Below are 21,525 nucleotides of genomic sequence, written 5' to 3'. Positions count from 1 at the left end.
ATAGAGAAAATGAGCATGTGAGCAGCCACACATTCAGACTGCAAAGCAAAACATGTGCAACAAAAGCCCACTCTCTGACAAACCCCATCTATTCACTCTGGGGACATTATTTCCATTCAGACATCAACACATTTAAATAAATAATCCAGCAGAGCTCATTACACTGCAGCAGTGGGGACCATGATTACATAAGTGAGCTCTCTGCTGAGCAGATTGCTCCGAGCTAAATCATCTTCCCTCATAATGGGCCGCTGTCCACACTCACACGGGAGCGTCAGATGAGGCCGAGTTCTCAAACATATCTGGGAGAGCGAGGGCCGACTCTGGGGCTAAAGGCAGGAATGAGGTGTGTTTGACACACGCAGCTAAAGCCCAAAATCTAATATTGTCTTTCTTCTGAATCTGAGTCAGTGGAATAGTTTTAAGCAGATTAATCTCTGGCGAATCCCCTAGAAACAAGAACATCAAATAAACAGTCAACAGTGCATTGTGGGGAAGTCAGTGCTGACAGGTGGAGTCAGAGTAGAACTAACTGCAGGAAGCTACAGGTGATGAGAGGCAATTAAATGACTCTGCAGCCATAAGCTCTTTACTTTGTTTCTTATTGCTCCAGCGTTTTGTCATTTCTCACCTCTTTGCTTTTCTAGCGATGTGGTTCTGTGTATGACAACGTGGTTCAGTCTGTCAGCGCCATCATTTGGTTGTGTCAACATTTTTGTTAAATTCCTTAACAACCAACATATTGGATGGATTTCATGAAATTTGATATGAATCATGTTTGCCTCATCCAGATGAAAGGTGATCCCTTTGGTGATTCCTTAACTTTTAACTAATTGACATGATAGCTGATGTAATGTAAGTTTGATTCAATCTTATCATAATTTTTGTTTCCATTAAGGTCAAGCCATCTATATAAGTGATTGTAGGCTAAATGACGGATATAAAAAAACAAATCACTTTCTGTTGAACTGAGTGAGAATCAAAGATATGCAAAGGTACACAGCAGTTGGCTGTATCTCAGGTGATAAACTTCCTGGTGTGAGAGACACCAAACTCTATGTCAACATTAGCTTTGCAAGGTCCAACATTGAAACACTGGGTGTCAGGTTGAGCCGTGCTCAACCCATGAATTGTTAAATGTTTATAAATGTGGTAAGACATTTGATATGAATGCCACTATGAATGGGTTTCATCACAGTACAGTGATATCATTTAGTTTATAACTCAAATTGTATTTAAATGTGCAATATGTCTTTAGATACAGTGGATTTAGCATTTACTACATCGATGCAGAGAAATGATAATTACTCCTACGTTGTGGAAACTCAGTTAACTTCTAACTAGTACTTATTGTAAAATATGAGGAGTAGTGAATGAACGAACGAGGGAGTGATTTTGAACACTTGACTGCTGACAACCTTCCAGTTCCCCACTTGAACTGTACAACATAGTTGACACAGAAAAATGGAAGGCACACTCATTTTATGACAAATTGTTCATCATCTCTCTCGTCCTTGTTTGATGCTCGTCTCCTCCAGGATGATTCTTTCAACCCATCAGTCAGACAAAACTTTACTTTTACTCTGAACTGTGGAAACCCAAGACAAAGCTGCACTACTTTCTTTCAGTACATTTCAGCACAGCTCCTCATTGCGTTTAGTCATGTATTTGTAAATTGTGCCTTGACTGATTTCGTTGGAATTACACCCTGTTGCCTTGGTTTCCTGTGCTGTCTGTGCTTGTATTCGTGAGTGTCTGCTTGGGCGTGGTTTCCGGTTTTCCCTCCTATTCATCTCTACTCCTGAGCCATATTGCCTAATCTGCTCCTCAAACCAGATCCAGCATAAGAACCGGTTCATCCCACAAGACTCAGGTCGTTGGTGGCAGACACGCTACAGCTGCTTCGGTCTCTCACTAGGAAGATTTATTACTCTACTTATAATACGTGTTCTGCACACGATCACCTGGCTCCCTGTCTAGGAACGGTTTTTGGACTCAAAAGCTATCTGCCTGTTAAGTCTGGACTCTGGAACCATGACACCTGGAACAATCCCCTCTCCTCGACCCTGACATCCAGCTGTCTGTGCACTTTCAAATACCTTGTTAATAAACTCCTTACAAACCGTTATCTTCCTCCACCTACTAGTTTTGCCTTTAAAGTCCAGCTCCCTGAACTTCCCAAGCTCTAATCCATCATCTAATTCAGATTCTTTTTACAACTGAAACATCTTCATTTCTCCAGTTTAAGTGATTGACTCTCGTCCGCCTGGTTTATATCATGCCGAAGTTTGAGGGGGGTTTCAGATTGAAAAGGCTCAAAACAGCTGGGTGTGGGCCGATGTGGAGGGAGGATGCTTTCAGGGTCAGCTCAGTAGACACAATAACTCTTCTCACATGCTCTTTCACCTCTGCTCTACTGCTGTTTTCCTTTAACCTCCCCACTGCAGGTTTTCCCCACCAGATCAGTATTCCCCCTGTTCTCCACACAGCCTTCTCACACATAGCCAGGCAGTGACATCACTCTGCTTTCACAGAGCAAGGCTCCTCACACTGAAGGGCTCCCCAGCTGCAGGACACACACACACACACACATCTAGGCTAAAAAACAGGCTGGCTAAACAAGTGAAGTCGGTGTAGTTTAATTTGAGGACTGTGAACTCATCATAGGATACTACATTTCACTAACTGGTGCATCAGTGGTGTTTTACGTTTCGGAAAGAGTCTTGTAATGTTTGAGTTCTTGCTGACCTGATCTGTAACGGTCATCCCTGGTTCCTCCGCCCCGATGTGCTTTGCGGGAGCGACGTTCTCGGTACCGGGACGAGCTGGACGGAGGAGGGCCGTGGCTGGAGGACGAACTGGGAGGGGGAGGCAGCACGTCATTCTGAGGGGGCGGCACCACTGTGAAAGAAAATAAAAGGTATATTAATAAATAAGTAAATGAATAGTTTTCATAAAAACAATGTGTATTTGTTGAAAATAATAACTTTTCTTGCAGTCGGTTGATTTTTTCTTTCTGTTCTTTTTGTTCTATCAAATATTTGTTTTATTGTTGTTTTAACTATGAATAATAGTAATGATAATACATATTAAAAGGTTTTATCCCAAATTCATTTCAAAGACCAATGAATGAATTAATAGATAAATTGCAACGACAGCTGGTTTATTGGAATTTAAGTGTATATGTATTTTTTTTTACTATATGCAATACTGTGTGGTAAAAACTGAGTCATGAAAAAAACCAGTCCATGTTAAATTAAATGATAATTTCTCATTGGGAATTTGGCCAAATTCTCTGTACCTCAGACCTCAGCCTAACTTGCAGTTTGTTTAGTGGTTTGCGGCTCCTCTCAGAGCCCTGCAGAAATACACCAGTGCTTCATTAGGATTCATATCCCCTCATTCGTGAGAGGTAGGGACCACTAGGAGGCAGCAGTGAGCATCCTTTGGTCATCTCCCAGTGACATTTAGAGAAACAGCCACTACAGAACATTAACTGTGCATCTAATTCACATGTCAAACAATTATCATAAAATGCAGTCAGGTTAAGATGTTTTGTTTGTTAAGTACATTAACAGTGTGAGGCCCAGGTTGAAATAACCATTGTTATAATAATACATTGTCAACAAGGTTTATGGAGCATCGTAACTGACAGCAGGCAGTCGTATGAATTTATGTAACCCTGTCACAGACACTGACAATCAATGAAAATCAGAACCAGACAAAACATTTCTCTTATTGGTTGTAACACAGTGCTCTTTAATATGCTGTAAAGAAAAAAACAGAGAGATGTTACGTTTGCTAATATTGTCACTATAATGTCCACTATTTAGTGAGCAATCTATTTCGTAGTGCTGTGTATTTATTTATACCACATATAGTGGACTCAACATTTCCCACGATGGATTGTGAAAAGAAGTTTTCAACCAATGGTCACAAACCGAGCAATATATACCATCGTGCATTGCTCTCAAGGTGGAGAGGAGAGATGAGAGAGGACAGCAGGAACAGCCTGACCTGTCTTACAAAAGTAAATACGTGAGGAAGGTAGTAATACTTTGTATTTTAAATAAATTGTGGGATTTTCTACCAGCCAACGTTGTGTTGTAGTTGTTCATCATAATCCTGCGACAATGATGTTGTGTCTGAAAGTGTTCTTTTCTTTTCCAGATGTAACTATACAGTGAATTAAGGGTTAGTGGTTGAGTGGGTGATTTCGGACACAGCACATGTGGGTTTTGATAAGGAATTTTTGACCATCCTCACACATTACTATATATGCCACTATATATTATTTAAATAATGTATATTATATCTGTACAGGAGAATAGTGACTGTCTAATTCCACACACACTCTCTTCTCTCTCTGAGCAGTACCCAAGGTCAGGTTATAGATAAAGAACCAACCAAAAGTGCAATGTAGTGTCGAGTTTAGGGACTTTCATATCTAACTCACATGCACCAGATTGAGAAGCACCAACTTTAACTCTCAAGTGTATTTCACCAGTAGAAAGACTTAAGGACACAATGTGATTTAGAAATCCATACTTTAGGCTTAACTGTCCAATAGGATGCGAACAGCTACATGTAACATAGAGAGTGACAGCAATTCTAGCCTTTCATGGATCTGCTGTTAGAATGGGTGACGCAAGTAGAGGGAGAGATATGGGGATGCTGTGGGAGACATCTTCAGACTTGGGGGTGACAATTGCTCATGTTACTCTGTTGGCGTTGCTATATTGTTCCACCTTCTGTTCTTCTTGATGCATCAAGTCTACATTAAAACTTTCAGCTGCTGCCTGAGTTCTCCTTTCACCAGATTCCAGACACCTTCCATAACAGGTTTACCTGGAGCGTGGATGATGTAGGGAGCCAGGAGTTTGATCCTTTTCTTCTCGTAGCCCTTCTGTGTAATGTCACCTGAAAACAGAAACACATTTTTTACAGACTGATATATGAAAAAGAACAGTTTTAAACACAACACTTTGATGAGCAACATCTTGTTGTCAGCCTTTCCCCATTCCACACTACAAGGAGGCACATTTGTTTTTCTCTCGATAAAACACCCCCCCCCCCCACCACAGATTGACAGTGAGATCCTATCTAAAAGAAACAAGACTCATTCAAGTATTCTCTCCATCGTTTGATGAGGAACTCAACACCTCTGTACTGATCTACTTTCTCTGATGTGCCTGAATGAGAGAAATCACCACCTGTTCAAACACAGGAATGATCATAGAGGAGGGAGAGAGCAACACAGAGGAAACAGAGCGGTTAAAAAAAAGAACAACAACAAAAAATGAATAAAGGAGGATGGAGATGGAAACACAGATGGACGCAGGCATCTCCAGAGATGGCCGATGGCGTCGACGATGTGGATCGGTTCCAGCCTTAATTATGAAACGGAGGGAGAAAAACAGGGCTAAATTTGGAAACTTGCGGAAGTGTGGGCAGGAGATGGGATGATTCATAGACGCAGAGAGAAAAAACCAGCACGAAGGCTGAGGCAAGAAAGGTGGGAGGCACGGGGAGATAAAAAAGGGGGATGACGAGAGAACAGAGGAGAGAGAGGTGAGGTGAGAGACTTGAGTGACAAAGGACAGAAGAGGAGTCCTGAGCCTCAAGCGAGCGGCGAGAAAAGTGTCCCCCTCTACCCCTCCCTCTCTGTCTCCCTCCCGCCGACAGCCCATCTGCCCCCCCCCCGCTGCCCCACCAGACCTGACCCGGGCGGACTGGGCTCCTCGATGGCCCTGAAGCCATGCAGTGACTCGGCCAAACTCCAGTGTGGGCAAAGCTGTGAGATATTCAGACACACACAAAAAAATCCACTCACTTACTAACCAATGATGATTCACTGAGTGGGTGAGGGAGTGAGTCCTCCCGCCATTGGCTGCTCTCAGACCTCATCTCCATCATTGTCATACTGAGACTTACAGTATCTACAAGAATGTCGGAGGGTAGATTGAGAGCAGAGCCTAAAACCAGCCTGATTCTGTATCAGGTTTGTGTTGTTGTGTCTTTAGTGATAGTGGTCTTTGTGACAGGTGACTCCCTCTGTAGCTGTATCGTCGCCCAGCGCTGTGAGCTTTGATCCCTGATGGGAAATATGACAGCTGACATGCCCAGCGATGAAAGGTTGAAGCCGTCTGATAACAATAGTGTCTTTTCCCAGTTACACCACAGAGGACAACAGAGATTAGGTAAGCATTTCCTGGTACACCGACACAGAGAGAACAGTCCTACAGCTGAATTCAGTCACAATACTGAGGAATGATTTCAATTTTGGTCTTATTGCCACATTTAGCTCTCCTCTCTGCCAGTTATGATAACATTGTAACAGCTAAAGTAATTCAAAGTAAATCTGAAAACACAGTCATGTCACTATGAAGGTCCAACCAGGCAGAAAAACGATAGAGGTTGGCTGCTATATGATTATCTGATAAATGATTCATGATTATGTTCGGACGATCATTTGTCTCTACATGACTTATATTGATACTCAGTGAGACACACACGGGCCTGACTATTGTTGATTACCTCTTCCAAGGATGTCAGGGACGGGACAGGGGGCCACAAAGAACCCAATTAATTTAGGAGCAGATCAGAGACCGGATGCAGGATTTATTTTTTATTTTACTTTCTTTAACAGAGATTTTCACTGATTTCCCATAGAATAACTCAAGGGTCTTGATGAAAACAATCAGAAAGGTAATTGATATTTAGGAGCTTGTGCAGTTTAATGAGGCCTGATTGAATTTAAGGGGACTGTTGGTCCTTGGTGGAGGTGATGAGCGCCCTTCTAGTCATTAGTATTGTTTGCTTAGAGTTAGGGTCATTGTATTTGACAGTTATTTGTAATCCAATAAGACAAAACTTCATATCAACCTGGAAATGACTCAAGACAACACACAGACACAATTACACACTGGCTGATCGTTTTGACTTGGAGTGTTAAATCTTAACACCTCACACATCTCAACAGTGTTGTGTCGACAACAAAACCATGTTCCAGCAGACATCTACATGGTTAAACCAACGCACTGCTGCAACACAGACAAGCTGATAGAAACTAACATACTCATGTTCCTTTGGGTTAAGAGCCCACCCAACAAAGTACATCTTCTAAAGGACTGAGGCTCTTTCTACAGAGCAAAATGGAGATAAAGCAAACACTTCCATAAGTAATGCATGAATGGTACAGTTGGCCTCGCTCAGTCACATGATGTATTTTTAGCTCATGTGAACAGGCAGTTTCTGCAGAAACACAGAGACAGAGGGAGAGAGAGGGGGAGAGAGAGAGAGAGAGAGAGAGAGAGAGAGATAGAGAGAGAGAGAGAGGTGGAATCAGTGATGGGGGAGGGGCTGGTGTGGCAATAAATGAACCTCAAAGTAATCACTCTTCCATCTGGATGATTTGAAATTCATCTGTTTTGTATGCTTATATCATCCGACCCAGGCTGCAGCAGTGGGAGCTCAAGAGTTAAATCTTTTGAAAAGCTACATTCCATCAGTGAACTACAGGTGAACACACACATGAAATCAAAATGGGCCAAAATTTGCAAATAAGAAAAAAGAGAGAGGCCATTTTGTTATTTTCGCTTTTCTTTTTTAAATTCCCTGCACACGGGCCAGGGCTTTGTCATCTGCATGAGAAAATGCTTGCATCAGTTCATTTCATCACAGAGGTGAAAACATAACCTCCTTGGTGGAGGAAGTGACAGAAGTACTTTGACTACTTTTGCTTTTTTTGGGGGCCTGAGCTTCCTCTTCTGTATGTGAAAAAATTATTTTCTCTAATTTATGTAAAATCTAAGACGGGAATCTGTCCCTGTCTGTTTAATGAACGGTCCCAGATTAGCTCGAGAGGCAGAGCACAGCTCCACTGAGGTGATGAGGGGAGAGTCCCACTTGTTAACCCACTTCTCTCACAGCTACCCACTCATGTCACTTCAGATGATGGAGGTCACAATCAAACCCTTTCCTTTCTGTTACAGTCAGGGTTTGCATGAGGCCGCCACCGCTCTCCTCCTCCGCCTTTATTCCACAGTTTCGGTCACCTCAGAGAGAAGGTTTTTTACCCCACTAGACGGAGAAACATCAAAGCTGTGTCTTCTCCCCGCACCGCACACACTCACGCTTGCAAACCCTGGTTTATGTGAGTTGCCTGCTCTCTCTCGCTGTCTCTCCCTCCTTCCACCCCACAGGCACTCTGTCTGAATAGTAATTAGCTACCGACCTCTATTCTCCGTCTCTGTTTTTTCCTTTCCCTCAGTTGCTTTCTCGTGAAAACAAACACATGTCAATCCTGAAAATGATCGGACACATGTTAAGATATTAGACTGGTTATGGTCATGGGACTTCTGGAGCAGACTGAAATATTGAGGTCCATAATAGAGGATTGTTCCCCCTCTGTGTTGGGCTGTGTCCTCTCTATATGTGTTGATATGAGTTGTGTTATTTTCATGGGAAGGAAAGGAGGGTGGGGGCTCTGGAGGGTTGTTTACTTTCCTGAAGCCGAAAGACCCGGCACATCTTTATCTGGTGAACAAACATCCCCCTGAAAGCTCCCAGCGGCCTCTTCTCACCAGCAAGTCCGCCAAGACGTCACCCACTCAACTCGTCCACACATTCACACACAGCAGCAAAAAGGTAGGTAGATGCATATGTATATCTCTCTCTTTCACACACACACACACACGTTTTCTGTCAGAGAAGCTGACGTTAATTTCAAACGTAAAACAAAAGTATCTCAATCGCCAGCTGGTGTCCAAGGGCAGCACAGGTCCCATACATCCTGCCTCCTCCAGTTCAGTCGATAGGACATGGTGACGCGGGCCCGAATGCGCCACAAGAAGCAGACGGAAAACCTGCATGTCCATGCAGCAAACAGACAGGTCTGTCGGCCAATAAGGTCCTTCGGTCCGAAGAATTTTATTGGTTGAAGTTTTCACTAAATATTATGAGAGTGAAATAATTGTTTGTTTTTACTCCTGGTGGGTCTGTCTTGCATTTTAGAGTGTCATTACCTTATTAATACCAATTTAACCTTATCCAAAAAAAGTGTAAAAATGCAACAAAGGTGAGAGTCCCTTTAAAGGGACAGCCACTTGGACTTTTAACCTGCGACACAGGAGCAGTAGGGAGGTATGTTGTGTTTGTTTCTGTTGTTTTATTACGTCTGAAGACAGGTCACTAATTAGCTACACTGCCCCTGGAACTCCAAAAGTGTTTTGTGGAATCAAACACTCCACCCCCACTGGAACAGGGGTGAGTAGATAATGAGTGAATTTTCATTTCTGGGTGCGCTCAACCACTTCAACCCACAAGTGGTTGAGCGCATGTGTCGGCGGGAACTCGATACTCTGGCTCCATCCCCACAAAGCAATTTCCTAGGCCCAGATTTGACCCACACTGTCACACTTTAATCCGGCCCACATACCGCGTGGAATGATGGCACTAGGTCGGTCCGCTCCGGTTTGCCAGATCGAGGCCACAAGTAAGCCATAGCAATACCGCATCACCCACATGGGCTTGTTTTGTGCTATTTGGGCCAAATTCACCATCCACCACATTGGCCACTTTAGGTTCACATCCAAATTAACACCTTACCTAGACCAGAACATACATTTGTTTTGGGATATTTCGGCCACATTAAGTATTTGACAAGTAGGCAACGTAAGGCTCACGTCCATTTTGTGCCGCATCATTACCTGAAGTGGTCCACAACCGTATGCTGTCCACCGATCACTATTGCACAGACTGGGGCTCCAAGATGGCAGCATTCAACAGGGATATTCCAGATGTATGTCTTGATAGTGTGAGGAATTGGAGCTTTACATTTTTTGTTATTAAAATAAGAGCACATCAACCCCCTTATATCAGATTTGACTTGTGATACAGTGCATTGTTTAGCATGCAGTCTATGTAAAAAGTGGTATGGCAATGACTTTTGCAATCATATGGGTCATCATGAATAACAACAGCTGCTTATGTGTAATGACAGGTGTGTCTATGCATGTGTATACTTGTATATGTGACTGGCATTCAGGGTGATAGTCCTACTCATATCTAGACCATAACCCCTGTATTCATGGTTTATATTTGTATTTCCCTTTATGTTTCTTTGTGGTAGGAACATTTTTCTTATTCAACACAGTTTTACAAAATCGTAAACATCTGGGATCAGATTGTTCCAGCTCCTCGTTCAAGTGATAATGTTTACAGAGTGAAAAAGTCAAACTCCAGACTCCCACTTCTATGGTTGAATCATTACATCACATGGAAAGAATCAAGGTGTCCTGAAAAACATTTTATATACAGTTTAAGTGCTCACTAGGAAGACATTGAGTCTTTCACCGTGCACAACAGTTCACGAAAAGAGGCTGTGTGTGCAATAAGTAACAAGTAATAACTCCACACAATGGAACTGGTATTACAGGCACTGGTAAATGGAAGAGGTGCTCTGGAGCCTTAAGCACTGACACACACACACACACACTGCAGGTCTCTAGTGATTTTTCTGTCTGAAACAGGAGGCAGGGTGTGGCCAACTCAGGTAACTGAGTGAATCATGTTTCACTCCGCGCACTCATTAAACTCAAACAAACACACACACACAGGCACATGAATGTCTCTCTATAGTTCTGAGGAGACTCATTGACATAATGCATTGCCTAGCCCCCCATACCCTAACCTTAAACATCACAATTAAATGCCTAACCTATCCTAAAACGTTTTCTAACCATAACCCTAAAACCCAATCTTAACCCTCAAACAACCCATTGAATTTGTGGGGACCAGTCAAAATTCCCCCTCCCCCCAAACACAGTTGAGGTAATTACTGGGTAACAAGGCAGCATAGCAAAGAAGTGCAATACTTTTCCTGAAGCCAACGTGACTCAGCCAGTGGCTTCCCTCCACCTGCTGCTTTCCATGTTTCTCTTTGAGTGAAAATAAAAGAAGGCGTAGCTCACACACACCTGACACACCAACACTACTTCACACACTTCAACATTTAGCGACAATGCTATTCCAAACGCTACATAACACCCACTGAAGCATGTCGCCCTTTGGGATTTACGCAACAGTGTGTGACACTGTGAGTGGGCCGTGACAATCATGACTGTGATAAAAACAATACCAAAAGGATGTCTATGAAGTATGAGCTTAACCCTGTGGAACATCCTGTGGGTATTCTTTGTTTTTTCAGTGTTAAAACCAATAGAGGGTGTCAAATGCAGGCTTCAAAGCTCAGGACACTTGTTTAATTTGTAGCTCCAAGGTGAGCAAACACTTCAGTGAAGTCAGGTTATTAAACACAGTGGTAGTGTGCTGATCAGGCCTGCAGCAGAGACACTTCCTGACCCAGCCCACACACTCTGCAACCGTTTTCAGACATGACCTGCAGGTTAAGTTCAGAGATTTGTGTCTCGACTTAACCCAGACTTTCACAAATTCACAGTGTAGCTTTCAGAACAGCAGCAAATCCTCTGCTTTATTTAGGCAAGGGGTGTTGCAGCCTGGTGCAGCAGAAAGCGGCAGGAAGTGACGTATTCATTTCACTTCGGAGATCACATCGTCAGCTCTTTTGGAGGAAGTTGGGGCAGGAAGACTGGGCAAAGTCAATAGCAACTTTCTCCCAACCCGATATGTTTAGAAGATTGGATTAAACTGACTCCACTCTTCCATATTGTGCAATTCTCCTTCATTCAGTCAAAGGAGGTTGCTGGACTGGGCCAAGTTCCAACATGTAACATTTAACCTCAATATATGACGGACCACTGGTAAATACCAAGCAGATTTTGGTAGATATGTATATAAATCCATACACCTGCTGTTAATTTAAAAGTAGTGGAATTTAAGCCTGGTGTCAATCATTTGTTTTAACTGGAGGACAAATAGTGGATACACACACCTACACACCTGCACACAAAATGTATCCTCTAAATTCATGTGGAGCAGCCGTTAAAATGATGACAAGCTAATGTTTTTAACAGCTTAGCACAAAATTCAGTTGTATTACTGTATGTGTGGCTCCAACATATGGCCGTCTGAATCTGGAAAGGGTTTATGAAACAAGCACAACGCAAAAGTGCGTGTGCGTGTGTGTGTGTGTATGAGTGCCTATGTGTGTGTGTGTATGTGTGTGTGTGTGTGTGTGTGTGTGTTTGTGTGTGATGGGGGCAGGGTGTGTGTTGGGGCACCACATGGGCCGTGTCCACAGCAACGAGGTCCATGTAGAGTAGCATGAGGGAATATGAGATTTAAAACCATAATACAGCTCAGCACCATCATTACAACTACACTCGGCCCAGCTTCACAGATGAAGATTTAGTGTTTTTTCTGTTTTACATCATCGTTAATTAAATATAAATTAGCTTCGGACTGTTAGTCAAATAAAACCAGCAATTTAATTGCATAACCTTGAGCAAGAGAAAGTATGTATTTTTGGAATTCATCTGCCAATTTTCTTTCAAGTATATTTATTGTTTAGTCCAAAATATGTTCCTCACAACATCCAAGAGCCAACAATGTCTTAAAATGTATAGTTGGATGACTAGCAGTCTAAAACCAAGGCATAATGATATAACATAACTTGAATGGCACTATAGAGCAAACAGGATCCACCCTCTGATACTGATATGAACCAACATTTCCAGACACATACCACATCCTTTTACCAAGTTGCAAGGATAATCTGCCAAAAAGTTTTGCATAATATATTCTGCATAAAATATTCTTGTATTTGAAAAGCTTGAACCAATTCAACCCGTTTTTGACAATCACACTTGCAAATTGAAACGAATGATTAATCCATTAGGGAAATAGTTCACTTCTTGTCAAGGTAGATTTCTGTCAATTGTCTTTTGACATTTCTCAGATCATCCAATTTGTATATTATATTAAGCCACTGACGATGAAAATGGTCTTTACTTGCAGCCCCTTCAGCTGCACACAGACTCACAAACAAAGTAGCAGTTTAAGTGAGGGGGGGGGTCAGTTGGACATCAAGGATAAAGCAACGTGTAGGATGAAAAGAAACCTGGACTCAGTGACAGTGGATTCTCAGGGGCTGAAACACGTGCTGCAGGCGGTCTGACTGCACTGCTCAATAATTCAGTGAACAACACAGTGACCTGACCAGTACTTACTACTCTGTCAGCCTCACTGTCATTTCTCTCAGTACTTACTTTAAGTGATAAGCTGCAGAAGTAAAAACACACACACACGTCAGAGAATGTTGCTTCTAGTTATTAAAAGGTTTTAGAGAAGCACAGCTTTAAAGTGAGAAGAGGTTGAGAGCCCACCTGCAGTTCACTGTGGACGTGAAAGTGAGACGTTCGGCTCGTGTCTGTGTGAAGGTGCGCGATCGAGTCTAAATTATTTAGTCTGCCTTTGTGCACAGTGCTTCAGTGTTTGTGTGTGTGGGTCTGCGTGTACGGCAAATTTATACACATAACGTGTTACATAATACTCATGATTCATTCCCCCCGAAAAAATAATACATGAGTCCTGCTGTTGTGCTTTTGTGTGACACAGGTGGCAGAAGATTCTCTCTTCTAATGGTGTTAAACCAAGTCTGTGGCCTGGAGCTTGTGGCTGGGGATCAGTTAATGAGCTTTTAAATAGAGAGGCTAAACCAGCTTCCTTTCTGTCACTGCTGCATGTGGACACATGCACAGAGCAATGCAGAGCAATGCATACACGCCAAAAGCACACAGTGGGGGTTTTCAACCTGTCAGCTTTAAAGGTCAAAACTGAAAACATCTAATTTCTGTCTTAATGTCAACAAATTCTGCAAAAACACTAAAACCAAAGGCTTATTCCCCTACGTTGGTATTTAAAATCGATAAAAACACTCTGTAAATGATTCTTGCAGGTGTTCGTATACAATACAAATTTGCACTTTTTATATTTATTTATTTTCTACAGCTAAATATACTGGGCTAAAGAATGAGTGCCACAGATAAGCTATGGAATTTGAAGGTACAATAAGTCATAGGAAAGACAAACATATTTTTTGGTACTGTTTTTTTCATGGGACTCTTTGAAAGCAAGATGAATACAGAATAACAACGGCCTTGCCCTTTAAGACTGCATCGTATTTATCTTGAAGGGAAGGGAAACTAAAATAATCCAGTAGTAGGGGAAAAGTGACAGATCGAGAGAAGGCAGCGGTGGTGTGAGGGCGGGGGGGAGAGGGAGAGATCCCCAGCAGCAGTCCTGGCCCAGTGTGACTCACAGGCTAAATGAGCCAGGCGTGTTGCCCCCTGATGCTCTGTGACCTAGATTGAGAGACACAGGCAGGAACGTAATCTCTCATTTCTCTGCCTCTCAGTATGGAGCAGGCTGCTGGGATGAAAACCTGCCTCTCATCCGCAGCATCGCAGACAGGCGGCAGGACGGACGCTGTGGTCCTCAGGAAATCTACATGTCCACTTATGAGATTGGACAGTTACGGTGGGGACTGGAAATGTACGTCATCTTTTCAAACTAAATGGTTCTGGTCATTTTCACCATCCGTCTTTGTCACATTCACACACGAAAACAAATACAGGAGTGGCAGACCCGACAATGGCCACACACTCTGAGGCTGAGCAGCTTAAACACTTGTGGTTCAGTGCTCTAGATTCCAGTCCGGCTCAAGCTCCAAGTCTTTGATCCCCTCAATGGCTTTCTTTGTGTCCTTCCAGTCAGCGAGGTTTTAGGCGGTTGAGTCACACATTTGCATCCATGTACACACACGTGCACAAACTGCTCTCGACAACTATTGCTGTGTAGTGTGAACAAAAAAAATTAAACTGCTGATGCATATTTTCCTCTGCTTGTTGCCGGGGGTCGTCCCATCCATAGCCACAACAATGGGGCGATTGTTGCCATGTAAAAGATATCCATGAGAAGGTTTCAGAGTCTTTGGACGACCAGCTGCCGCTCGCCTTGTGGCATCGGCCTCGCGTGGGCCGAGTGCGGGCGGCTGAGCAGACGGCCAATGCGCTTCATCACACTGTAAATATGTGGATACAGGAGCAGGACATCTGGACAGTGACGAGTAAAAGAGCCACGGTCCACTGGGGCCAAGTCCGCAGCAGCAGGACGCTCACCCTGGGGGGGGGTCGTCTTACCACTAACTCACACCTGAGCCTTAACACACTGAAATTTTCAGGGGTGAGTCAATAAACCAGACAGACAATCTGACCAGAGTAATTAGACATTTCCAAACTGAGAGAAGAGAAACAGACTCGAGTCACATGACTTCAACTCAGGTCTGACTGTAGTGAAGTTTATAATCTTGGGATGCTACAGATATATGAGGAGAATGCAATGAGAACCAGCAGCGTTGATCAATTTGGACAATCAATTAATAATTTAAACGTACAATATTCATCCACTAGGAGTCTTTCAATCAAAACAATAAAAAAGGAGATCGCGTGGCAAATAGGTGGGAGTATGGGAGTTGTCTTCACCATTATTACAGGTTGGAGTCTACCTGACAAAACTCAGGCACAAATCATGTTCATGGATGACTTGATGATTAAAGTGTTATTCACGCCGACTGCTGATTGGCTAGCTGTGTGTTTTAACCTCTTCACATACGTTATATCAGAGAAGAGCAAAAGCAACAGGTAAAGCAGATACAACACAAGTCACACGTATGTAACATAAGTGTAGTCGAAATGTGAAGAATTATATTAATGTATATCATCAGGTAAAATATCTGATTATTATTGTTTCTGGCGTCTACATCCAACCCAGACAGTTAGCCTCAGGTCAGTGAGCTCTGAGCTTAATTATAAATAAAATAATGGATGTTAAATTTCACTGCTTAGTATTAGTTTTATGTTGAAAGATTTACAACAATATAGAAAGAGCTGTGTGCCAGATACAGCCCTTTACACAACAAGCACATGTATATGAAATCCAATAAAATCATGTTATTCAGTATTTAGGGGAAGATCCCTTTCCATCAGTGACTGTCTGAAGTCTTTTACCCACAGACGTCAACAGACATCTTTGTGTCTCGTTCTCTCTCAGAGCTTCCCTGCAGTCGCCTTCAGTTCTTGTTTGATCTCTCGCTCTCTCTCTCTCTTTCTCTCGCTCTCTCTCTCGCTCTCTGATATTAGTCTACTTCATCAAGCCAACTGCCGCTCAGCCAGAGTGAGATCAGGTGACTGGGTCTGGGCCAATCGAGGATATACCACTTCGACCTGAAAAGCTCTTTGGCTGCATTTTAGGGTCATATTGTCTTGCTGTGGCAAACGAGACTGTTAGATCATGTAGAACATATCTGAAACGTTGCTCAGACCTGAGAGTTGCAGAAAGGCTCAAAAGAAATCTGTCATATCCCAAGTTTGCCAGAATCAATAGCTGGATATATTCTACACAAGAAAAAGCAGATGTGCACAGGGAAAACTGGAAAATATCAAACAACCAAATAGATCGGGGGAGCTTGAGACTTGCGGATTAGCAGAAAAAAATAATTTGCATGGTGAAGAAAAAGCCCTTTATGCAAGTCAAGAATGGTCTCCAGGATGTGGGCGGACATGTTTTTTTCCCATCAACAATCAAGAGAAGACTTCATCCTCAGAGGATTCACTCTAAGATGCAAACCCCTGCAAAGACTGGTCGCAGGCCACAAAAGCATAAACAAAGAAACCAATAGAGTTCTGACATATTAATATTCCCACTGATTTAACAAAAATTCAACCTCTATCAAAATGATGGAAAGAGGAAGCAGCGGGGTGATGATTATCCAAAGTCAGCTGCTCCTCTGTCAAACATGGTGATGGTGCTGCTATGGGCCGGGCACACTGGCATTTATTGATGATTGGACTGCAGCACGATGGATGCAGAAGTCGACAGGAGCACTGTGTGACCCCTGATCACTAAAATGCACTAGAACAAAGAAATGACCAGGTCTGATGACTCAGCAGGACAACGGTCAAAAACACACGACCAGACCCACTGAGGAGGTGGAGGTCCCGTCTATTGACTGGATCATCCTCCTGAGTGCAAAGGGATTTCCCATCTTCCACGGCCTCTGGTCTATGTTAAGTGAGCTGAGTGTACAGTGAACATACATCCCCCTGCTCCAGTATCCACTCTCATTATCACAGCGTTAATCGCAGTCTATTATTAACCAGAACAAACTCCATTGCCGCTCAGATCAAAGTTGCCACAGCAACTCCCTGTGACACCATGTCAAGAAAGGTACTGTGGAGGTAAACTGTTAACTTCACATAACAAGTAGGCTGTTAAGGGGAGTAGTATCTACTGCTATGTTATGCGGAGGAGGAGGAGGAGGAGGAGGATTGTGGGTTTGAGAGTGTGGGAAAAGGAAGATGAAGGTTTGACTTTAAACAGAATGAACAGAAATATTGTATAAACAATATCGCAAAGAGGATGCCTGTATTATTTTTGTTATATAAAAAGTTGTAGTTTTAGAAAACAAGGCCCAAGGTTGGTTGTTTCTAAATATACTAAAGTCATAGAGTGTGACATTTTTATTTTATTTTATTTATTATTGTTATTATTTTACTTAGGTATGTATGTTTGTGTGCGTGTTTATCTTTATTTATTTATTTATTTATTTTTGTATGTATGTGTATGCAGTGAAGTTCGCCTGCATTTCATTGTGCAACTTGTGTGGTATGTGTCAATGTGTTTTGTAGGTTCTTATTGGAAATTAATAAAAAAACATTGTTCAAAAAAAATATATACTAAAGTCACCCGGAACAATTGACAGGGAGAATCCTCACCCTGTGTGTTTACTCATGTACTCAGAGCTGTCCACTTGTGATCAGATCACTCAGGACGGATGTTAAAACCAGGTCCGAATGGGGTCATTGAGATCTACACCTGATTATGTGGAGGGTACTGCCGGCTGGTTTATCTGCTCACATCTTCAACACATCTCAAAGCGTTGTTATGAATGGAAGAGCAAACATTCCTGATTCTAAAGGAACTAGAATGGCAATCATTAGAGCGCATACCTCCGCCAAGGACCAACAGTCCCCGTAAACCCATCAAGCCTTACAGCTAAACCAATGCAATGCAGATCATGAAAACATAATCCAAATTGTGGAAGATTGGGAAATCTGTGAAAACGTCAAAAAAAAAAATATACACTATTGTTCAATGTTAAAGGAAGTGATAAAAAATGACCTGGATCCACATCCAAATGTAAGGGTCTCTCTCTTTGCCCATGTCCCATCTTATCAGGTTTCATGGAAATCTGTCAAGTAGTTTTGGAGTGATGCTGCTGGCAAACCAACCAACAGACCAGGGGTGGATACAGGAGTGGGGGCCAGGGGGGCACTGGCCCCAGCTGAAATCTGATTGGTCCCTGATGTATCCTTTTCCTGTCAGTCGTCTTTTTTTCTAAACAAAGCACCCACCAACAAAAACAATACCAACCGAACTTACATACCAATTTGTCAATCATTTTCTAAGCTTTATATAATATATTCAACGATGCATGGTTTCGCTCAAAGCTGTAGAGCTAACAGCAAACAAGGAGCGACTTAAAGGGGACATATTATGAAAATTCCACTTTTGTAGTGCTTCTGCACGTTCATATGGGTATCTGGCATGTCTACCGTCCCAAAAACTCTGTAAAAAAAACAACTCCTGCGATTTTTTGTGGTTCCTCTATGTCAGAAACGATACACCAGAGTGCGTCCAATGGGATTACGACTAGAATACACGTCATAGTCAAACCATACCCATGTAGGGAGTCTCCCTACATGGCCTTGGACCACCATCGCCATCATCACCACCGGAGCTAGCGTTAGCTTGTGAGCTCAAAACAGGTCAATCTGAGGAGGGCTGTTTTAGACAGGGTAAAAAGGCTGCTGTTTTAAATGATCCTTGTGGTATTTTGACCAAAATATGTTTCAGACATTTCATTAAGACCCCAATGAACCATATCAACTGTGGTAAAATGGGCATAATATGTCCCCTTTAAATGTGCTCCTTACAGAATCAGGAAGTGTACATGTAAGTTAGACTAACATTTAGCCCCTCTGTGTAAATTGTGGCCCCTATATGGCCCCTGATTTATAAAAAGCATATATCCAACCAACCAACCAACAAACAGCCAAACAGTCAAACTAATAAGGTGAAAACAACTTCCGTGGCCGAGATATTAAATTGGCGGACCGTGGGCACAGTGATGAATCTAAACTGGATCCACCTCCTCCTCTCTTGTGATTGGAAGTCTCACCTGTCCTCCTCACATGGGCCGGACACTTCCAGGTTTCAGGGTTTGTACGTCTCTCTCCCCCATGCCTGGCTCTTCTACGTGAAACATTAAATTACTCATCCACCCCCGGGCGCCTGGGAACTGCACAGCACCAATCAAGCTCCTGCGCTGTGATTCACAGGGTGAGGAGGAAGACTTGCATAACAGCCAGCACCATATTCATCTTATTTAGTTCTTTGATTTCCCACAGTCATTCTTCTAAAAACCAAATGGCCCTCTGCTGTATGAGCTGCAGTGCAGGGTTCAGGCTGTGAGAGCAGCATCGTGTAGAGTCCACTGATGCCACCCAAGGCCTGAGGGATCACAGACATGACCCATTTTCATCTGCAGGAGAGTACAAGCTCATAGAGATGAGGAGCAATGTGTGCGCTAAACATGGAGGGAGAGGATGTGGACCACAGCGAGGGTGCAGAAGGGGAAATATAAAAACAAACATGCAGGCGTATGCATATAAACAAAACACGTTTGTGTGTCACAGCCTGTGCAGATCATAACAGATGTGTAGAATAAAAGCAAAGAAGAACACTTGATAGAGAAGTGACAGCTTGAAAAGGAGGTCAGTGTGTTTTTAATCTAACTGCAGCTCGGAGTGCAGCTGACTCAGGCTGTTTGTTTCGGTGCTTGTTTTCACTCTCTGCTCATCCACCACCAGCCCCCCCCACCCCACCGCTCCAGCCCCGCTTACCTTCGGACAGCTCCAGGTCCAGCTCCGCCAGCTGGTCCCGGACCTCTTTGGGCAGAGCCGACGGATCGAAGCCGCGGTCGGCCATCGTCGGAAGCGCAGCAGCGGCGACCAGCAGCTGGGGGGGGGTTCGTCAGCAGCCACAGTCCAGCATGAAGCGAGGTGGAGAGAGAGAGAGAGAGAGAGAAGAGTCAAGCGGCCGCTGAGCTGCTCCTCACCGCTCCATCTCCGCGGCTCCGCGACTCCGCCATGACTGTGGAGCAACTCGCCCGGAGAGTCGCTCTGTGAGTCGGTCACATGACCGGACCTGCTGCTGGCGAGTGCCGTGACAGGAGGCTGCGATCAGGCGGACTCCCTGCTCCCCCTGCTGGTGGACTTCTCACACCTGTCACCCCCCCACACAGCTGCAGACTATCTGGATGTGGCTTATCCAGAGGTTCACCAGGGCAAGATCTATTTTGTCAATATAACCTATGACCAAAGTTGGTTATTACAATATGATGGAGAGCCTGCAGGGAGCAAACTACAGGAGCTAGACATGTTATTGTATCACGTTTTCAATACCTCCTGACAATACATATTATATTAAATTCTATCATTACTGCATTAGACTGATGGAAATATTCATCCATTGAGAAGTGATTTATTAAGTCATTTTAAGTTTTTGCTCAAATCAAGCCCATCAAGTCTGACTGAATGTCTGCAAATAAATAATTAAATAAGTAAATTAAGCGTAAAAGCACAAACATATAGCCTACATAAGGCAAGACAAATATGAAATATATATATATTTTTTTTTTAATACAGAGCTTTTAATACCTTATAATCTTTAAGGGGAAGTAAAGTCAAACAAGAGTCCTTAAATTAAGGCTAAGGTTCCTACAAAACAAAACAAACGTACAAAACACAGGGCCCCACTGTCTGTCTGTAATGGCCCTAATGAAATAAATATATACCTGAAGGTATTTGATATTTCAATGTTTTTTCTAACCATTTGGATAAAAACTAATTTGTAAACAAGATTTATTTGAAGAAAAAAAGATTTTAACCTATTTTTAAAAAATGGTGCCAGTTTTCTAAACCAAAGACACCTGCACATGTTTCTGCTTTCATTGTATTCAATATGAACTTAAAAAACACATTATGCATATAGATACATAATTTAAATCAATCAGATGAAAATATAGGTATTTTTATGGAATTTTTTTCTTTTGGCATCAAACACAAGTATATAAATACAATGTATTTATTCAGAACATTTCAGACCCCAACAATTTAGTAAATGTTGTAGTCTTGTGTCTGTAGGAGTCAACTGAGGTGAACTTAAGAAAACACTGAGTTACATGAAGCTGTAAAGCCCTGTGGAGCTGAAAGGAACTGCAGTCAGATGTAAACTGTGGGTTTAACACTATGAGCAAACACTATTATATAGTCTTTTGATCCATTGTTAATATACAAATACAGATTAAAGCTGTTTTAAGTATTTCCGAAACACATAAGATCACGGCATTTCATTTTCAGAAGATTGAATGCAATGGAAAGAGAAGAGGAAAAAACTGGGGCTGGTTGGAAACACACTGAG

At 42.7% G+C, this 21,525-nt stretch overlaps 1 protein-coding gene across 1 annotated transcript in view; it reads right to left on the bottom strand.

Moving 5' to 3' along the window:
- The window catches only part of dip2bb (disco-interacting protein 2 homolog Bb), a 40,136-nt gene extending 19,933 nt beyond the window's left edge, over positions 1-20,203 (bottom strand). Inside the window, exons 1-3 of the mRNA XM_061069900.1 lie at positions 19,947-20,203; positions 4,849-4,920; positions 2,749-2,901 (exon numbers count right to left, since the gene is read on the bottom strand). Coding sequence (XP_060925883.1) covers positions 2,749-2,901; positions 4,849-4,920; positions 19,947-20,031 — 310 coding nt within the window. The 5' untranslated portion in view covers positions 20,032-20,203. The remainder of the gene's footprint in view (positions 1-2,748; positions 2,902-4,848; positions 4,921-19,946) is intronic.
- Positions 20,204-21,525: the final 1,322 nt, after the last annotated feature.

Source organism: Limanda limanda, chromosome 4 (genome assembly GCF_963576545.1).
Source record: "Limanda limanda chromosome 4, fLimLim1.1, whole genome shotgun sequence".
NCBI lineage: Eukaryota > Metazoa > Chordata > Actinopteri > Pleuronectiformes > Pleuronectidae > Limanda > Limanda limanda.
The sequence above is the reverse complement of the archived record's forward strand: the minus strand, read 5'-3'. Positions and strand labels throughout refer to the sequence as shown.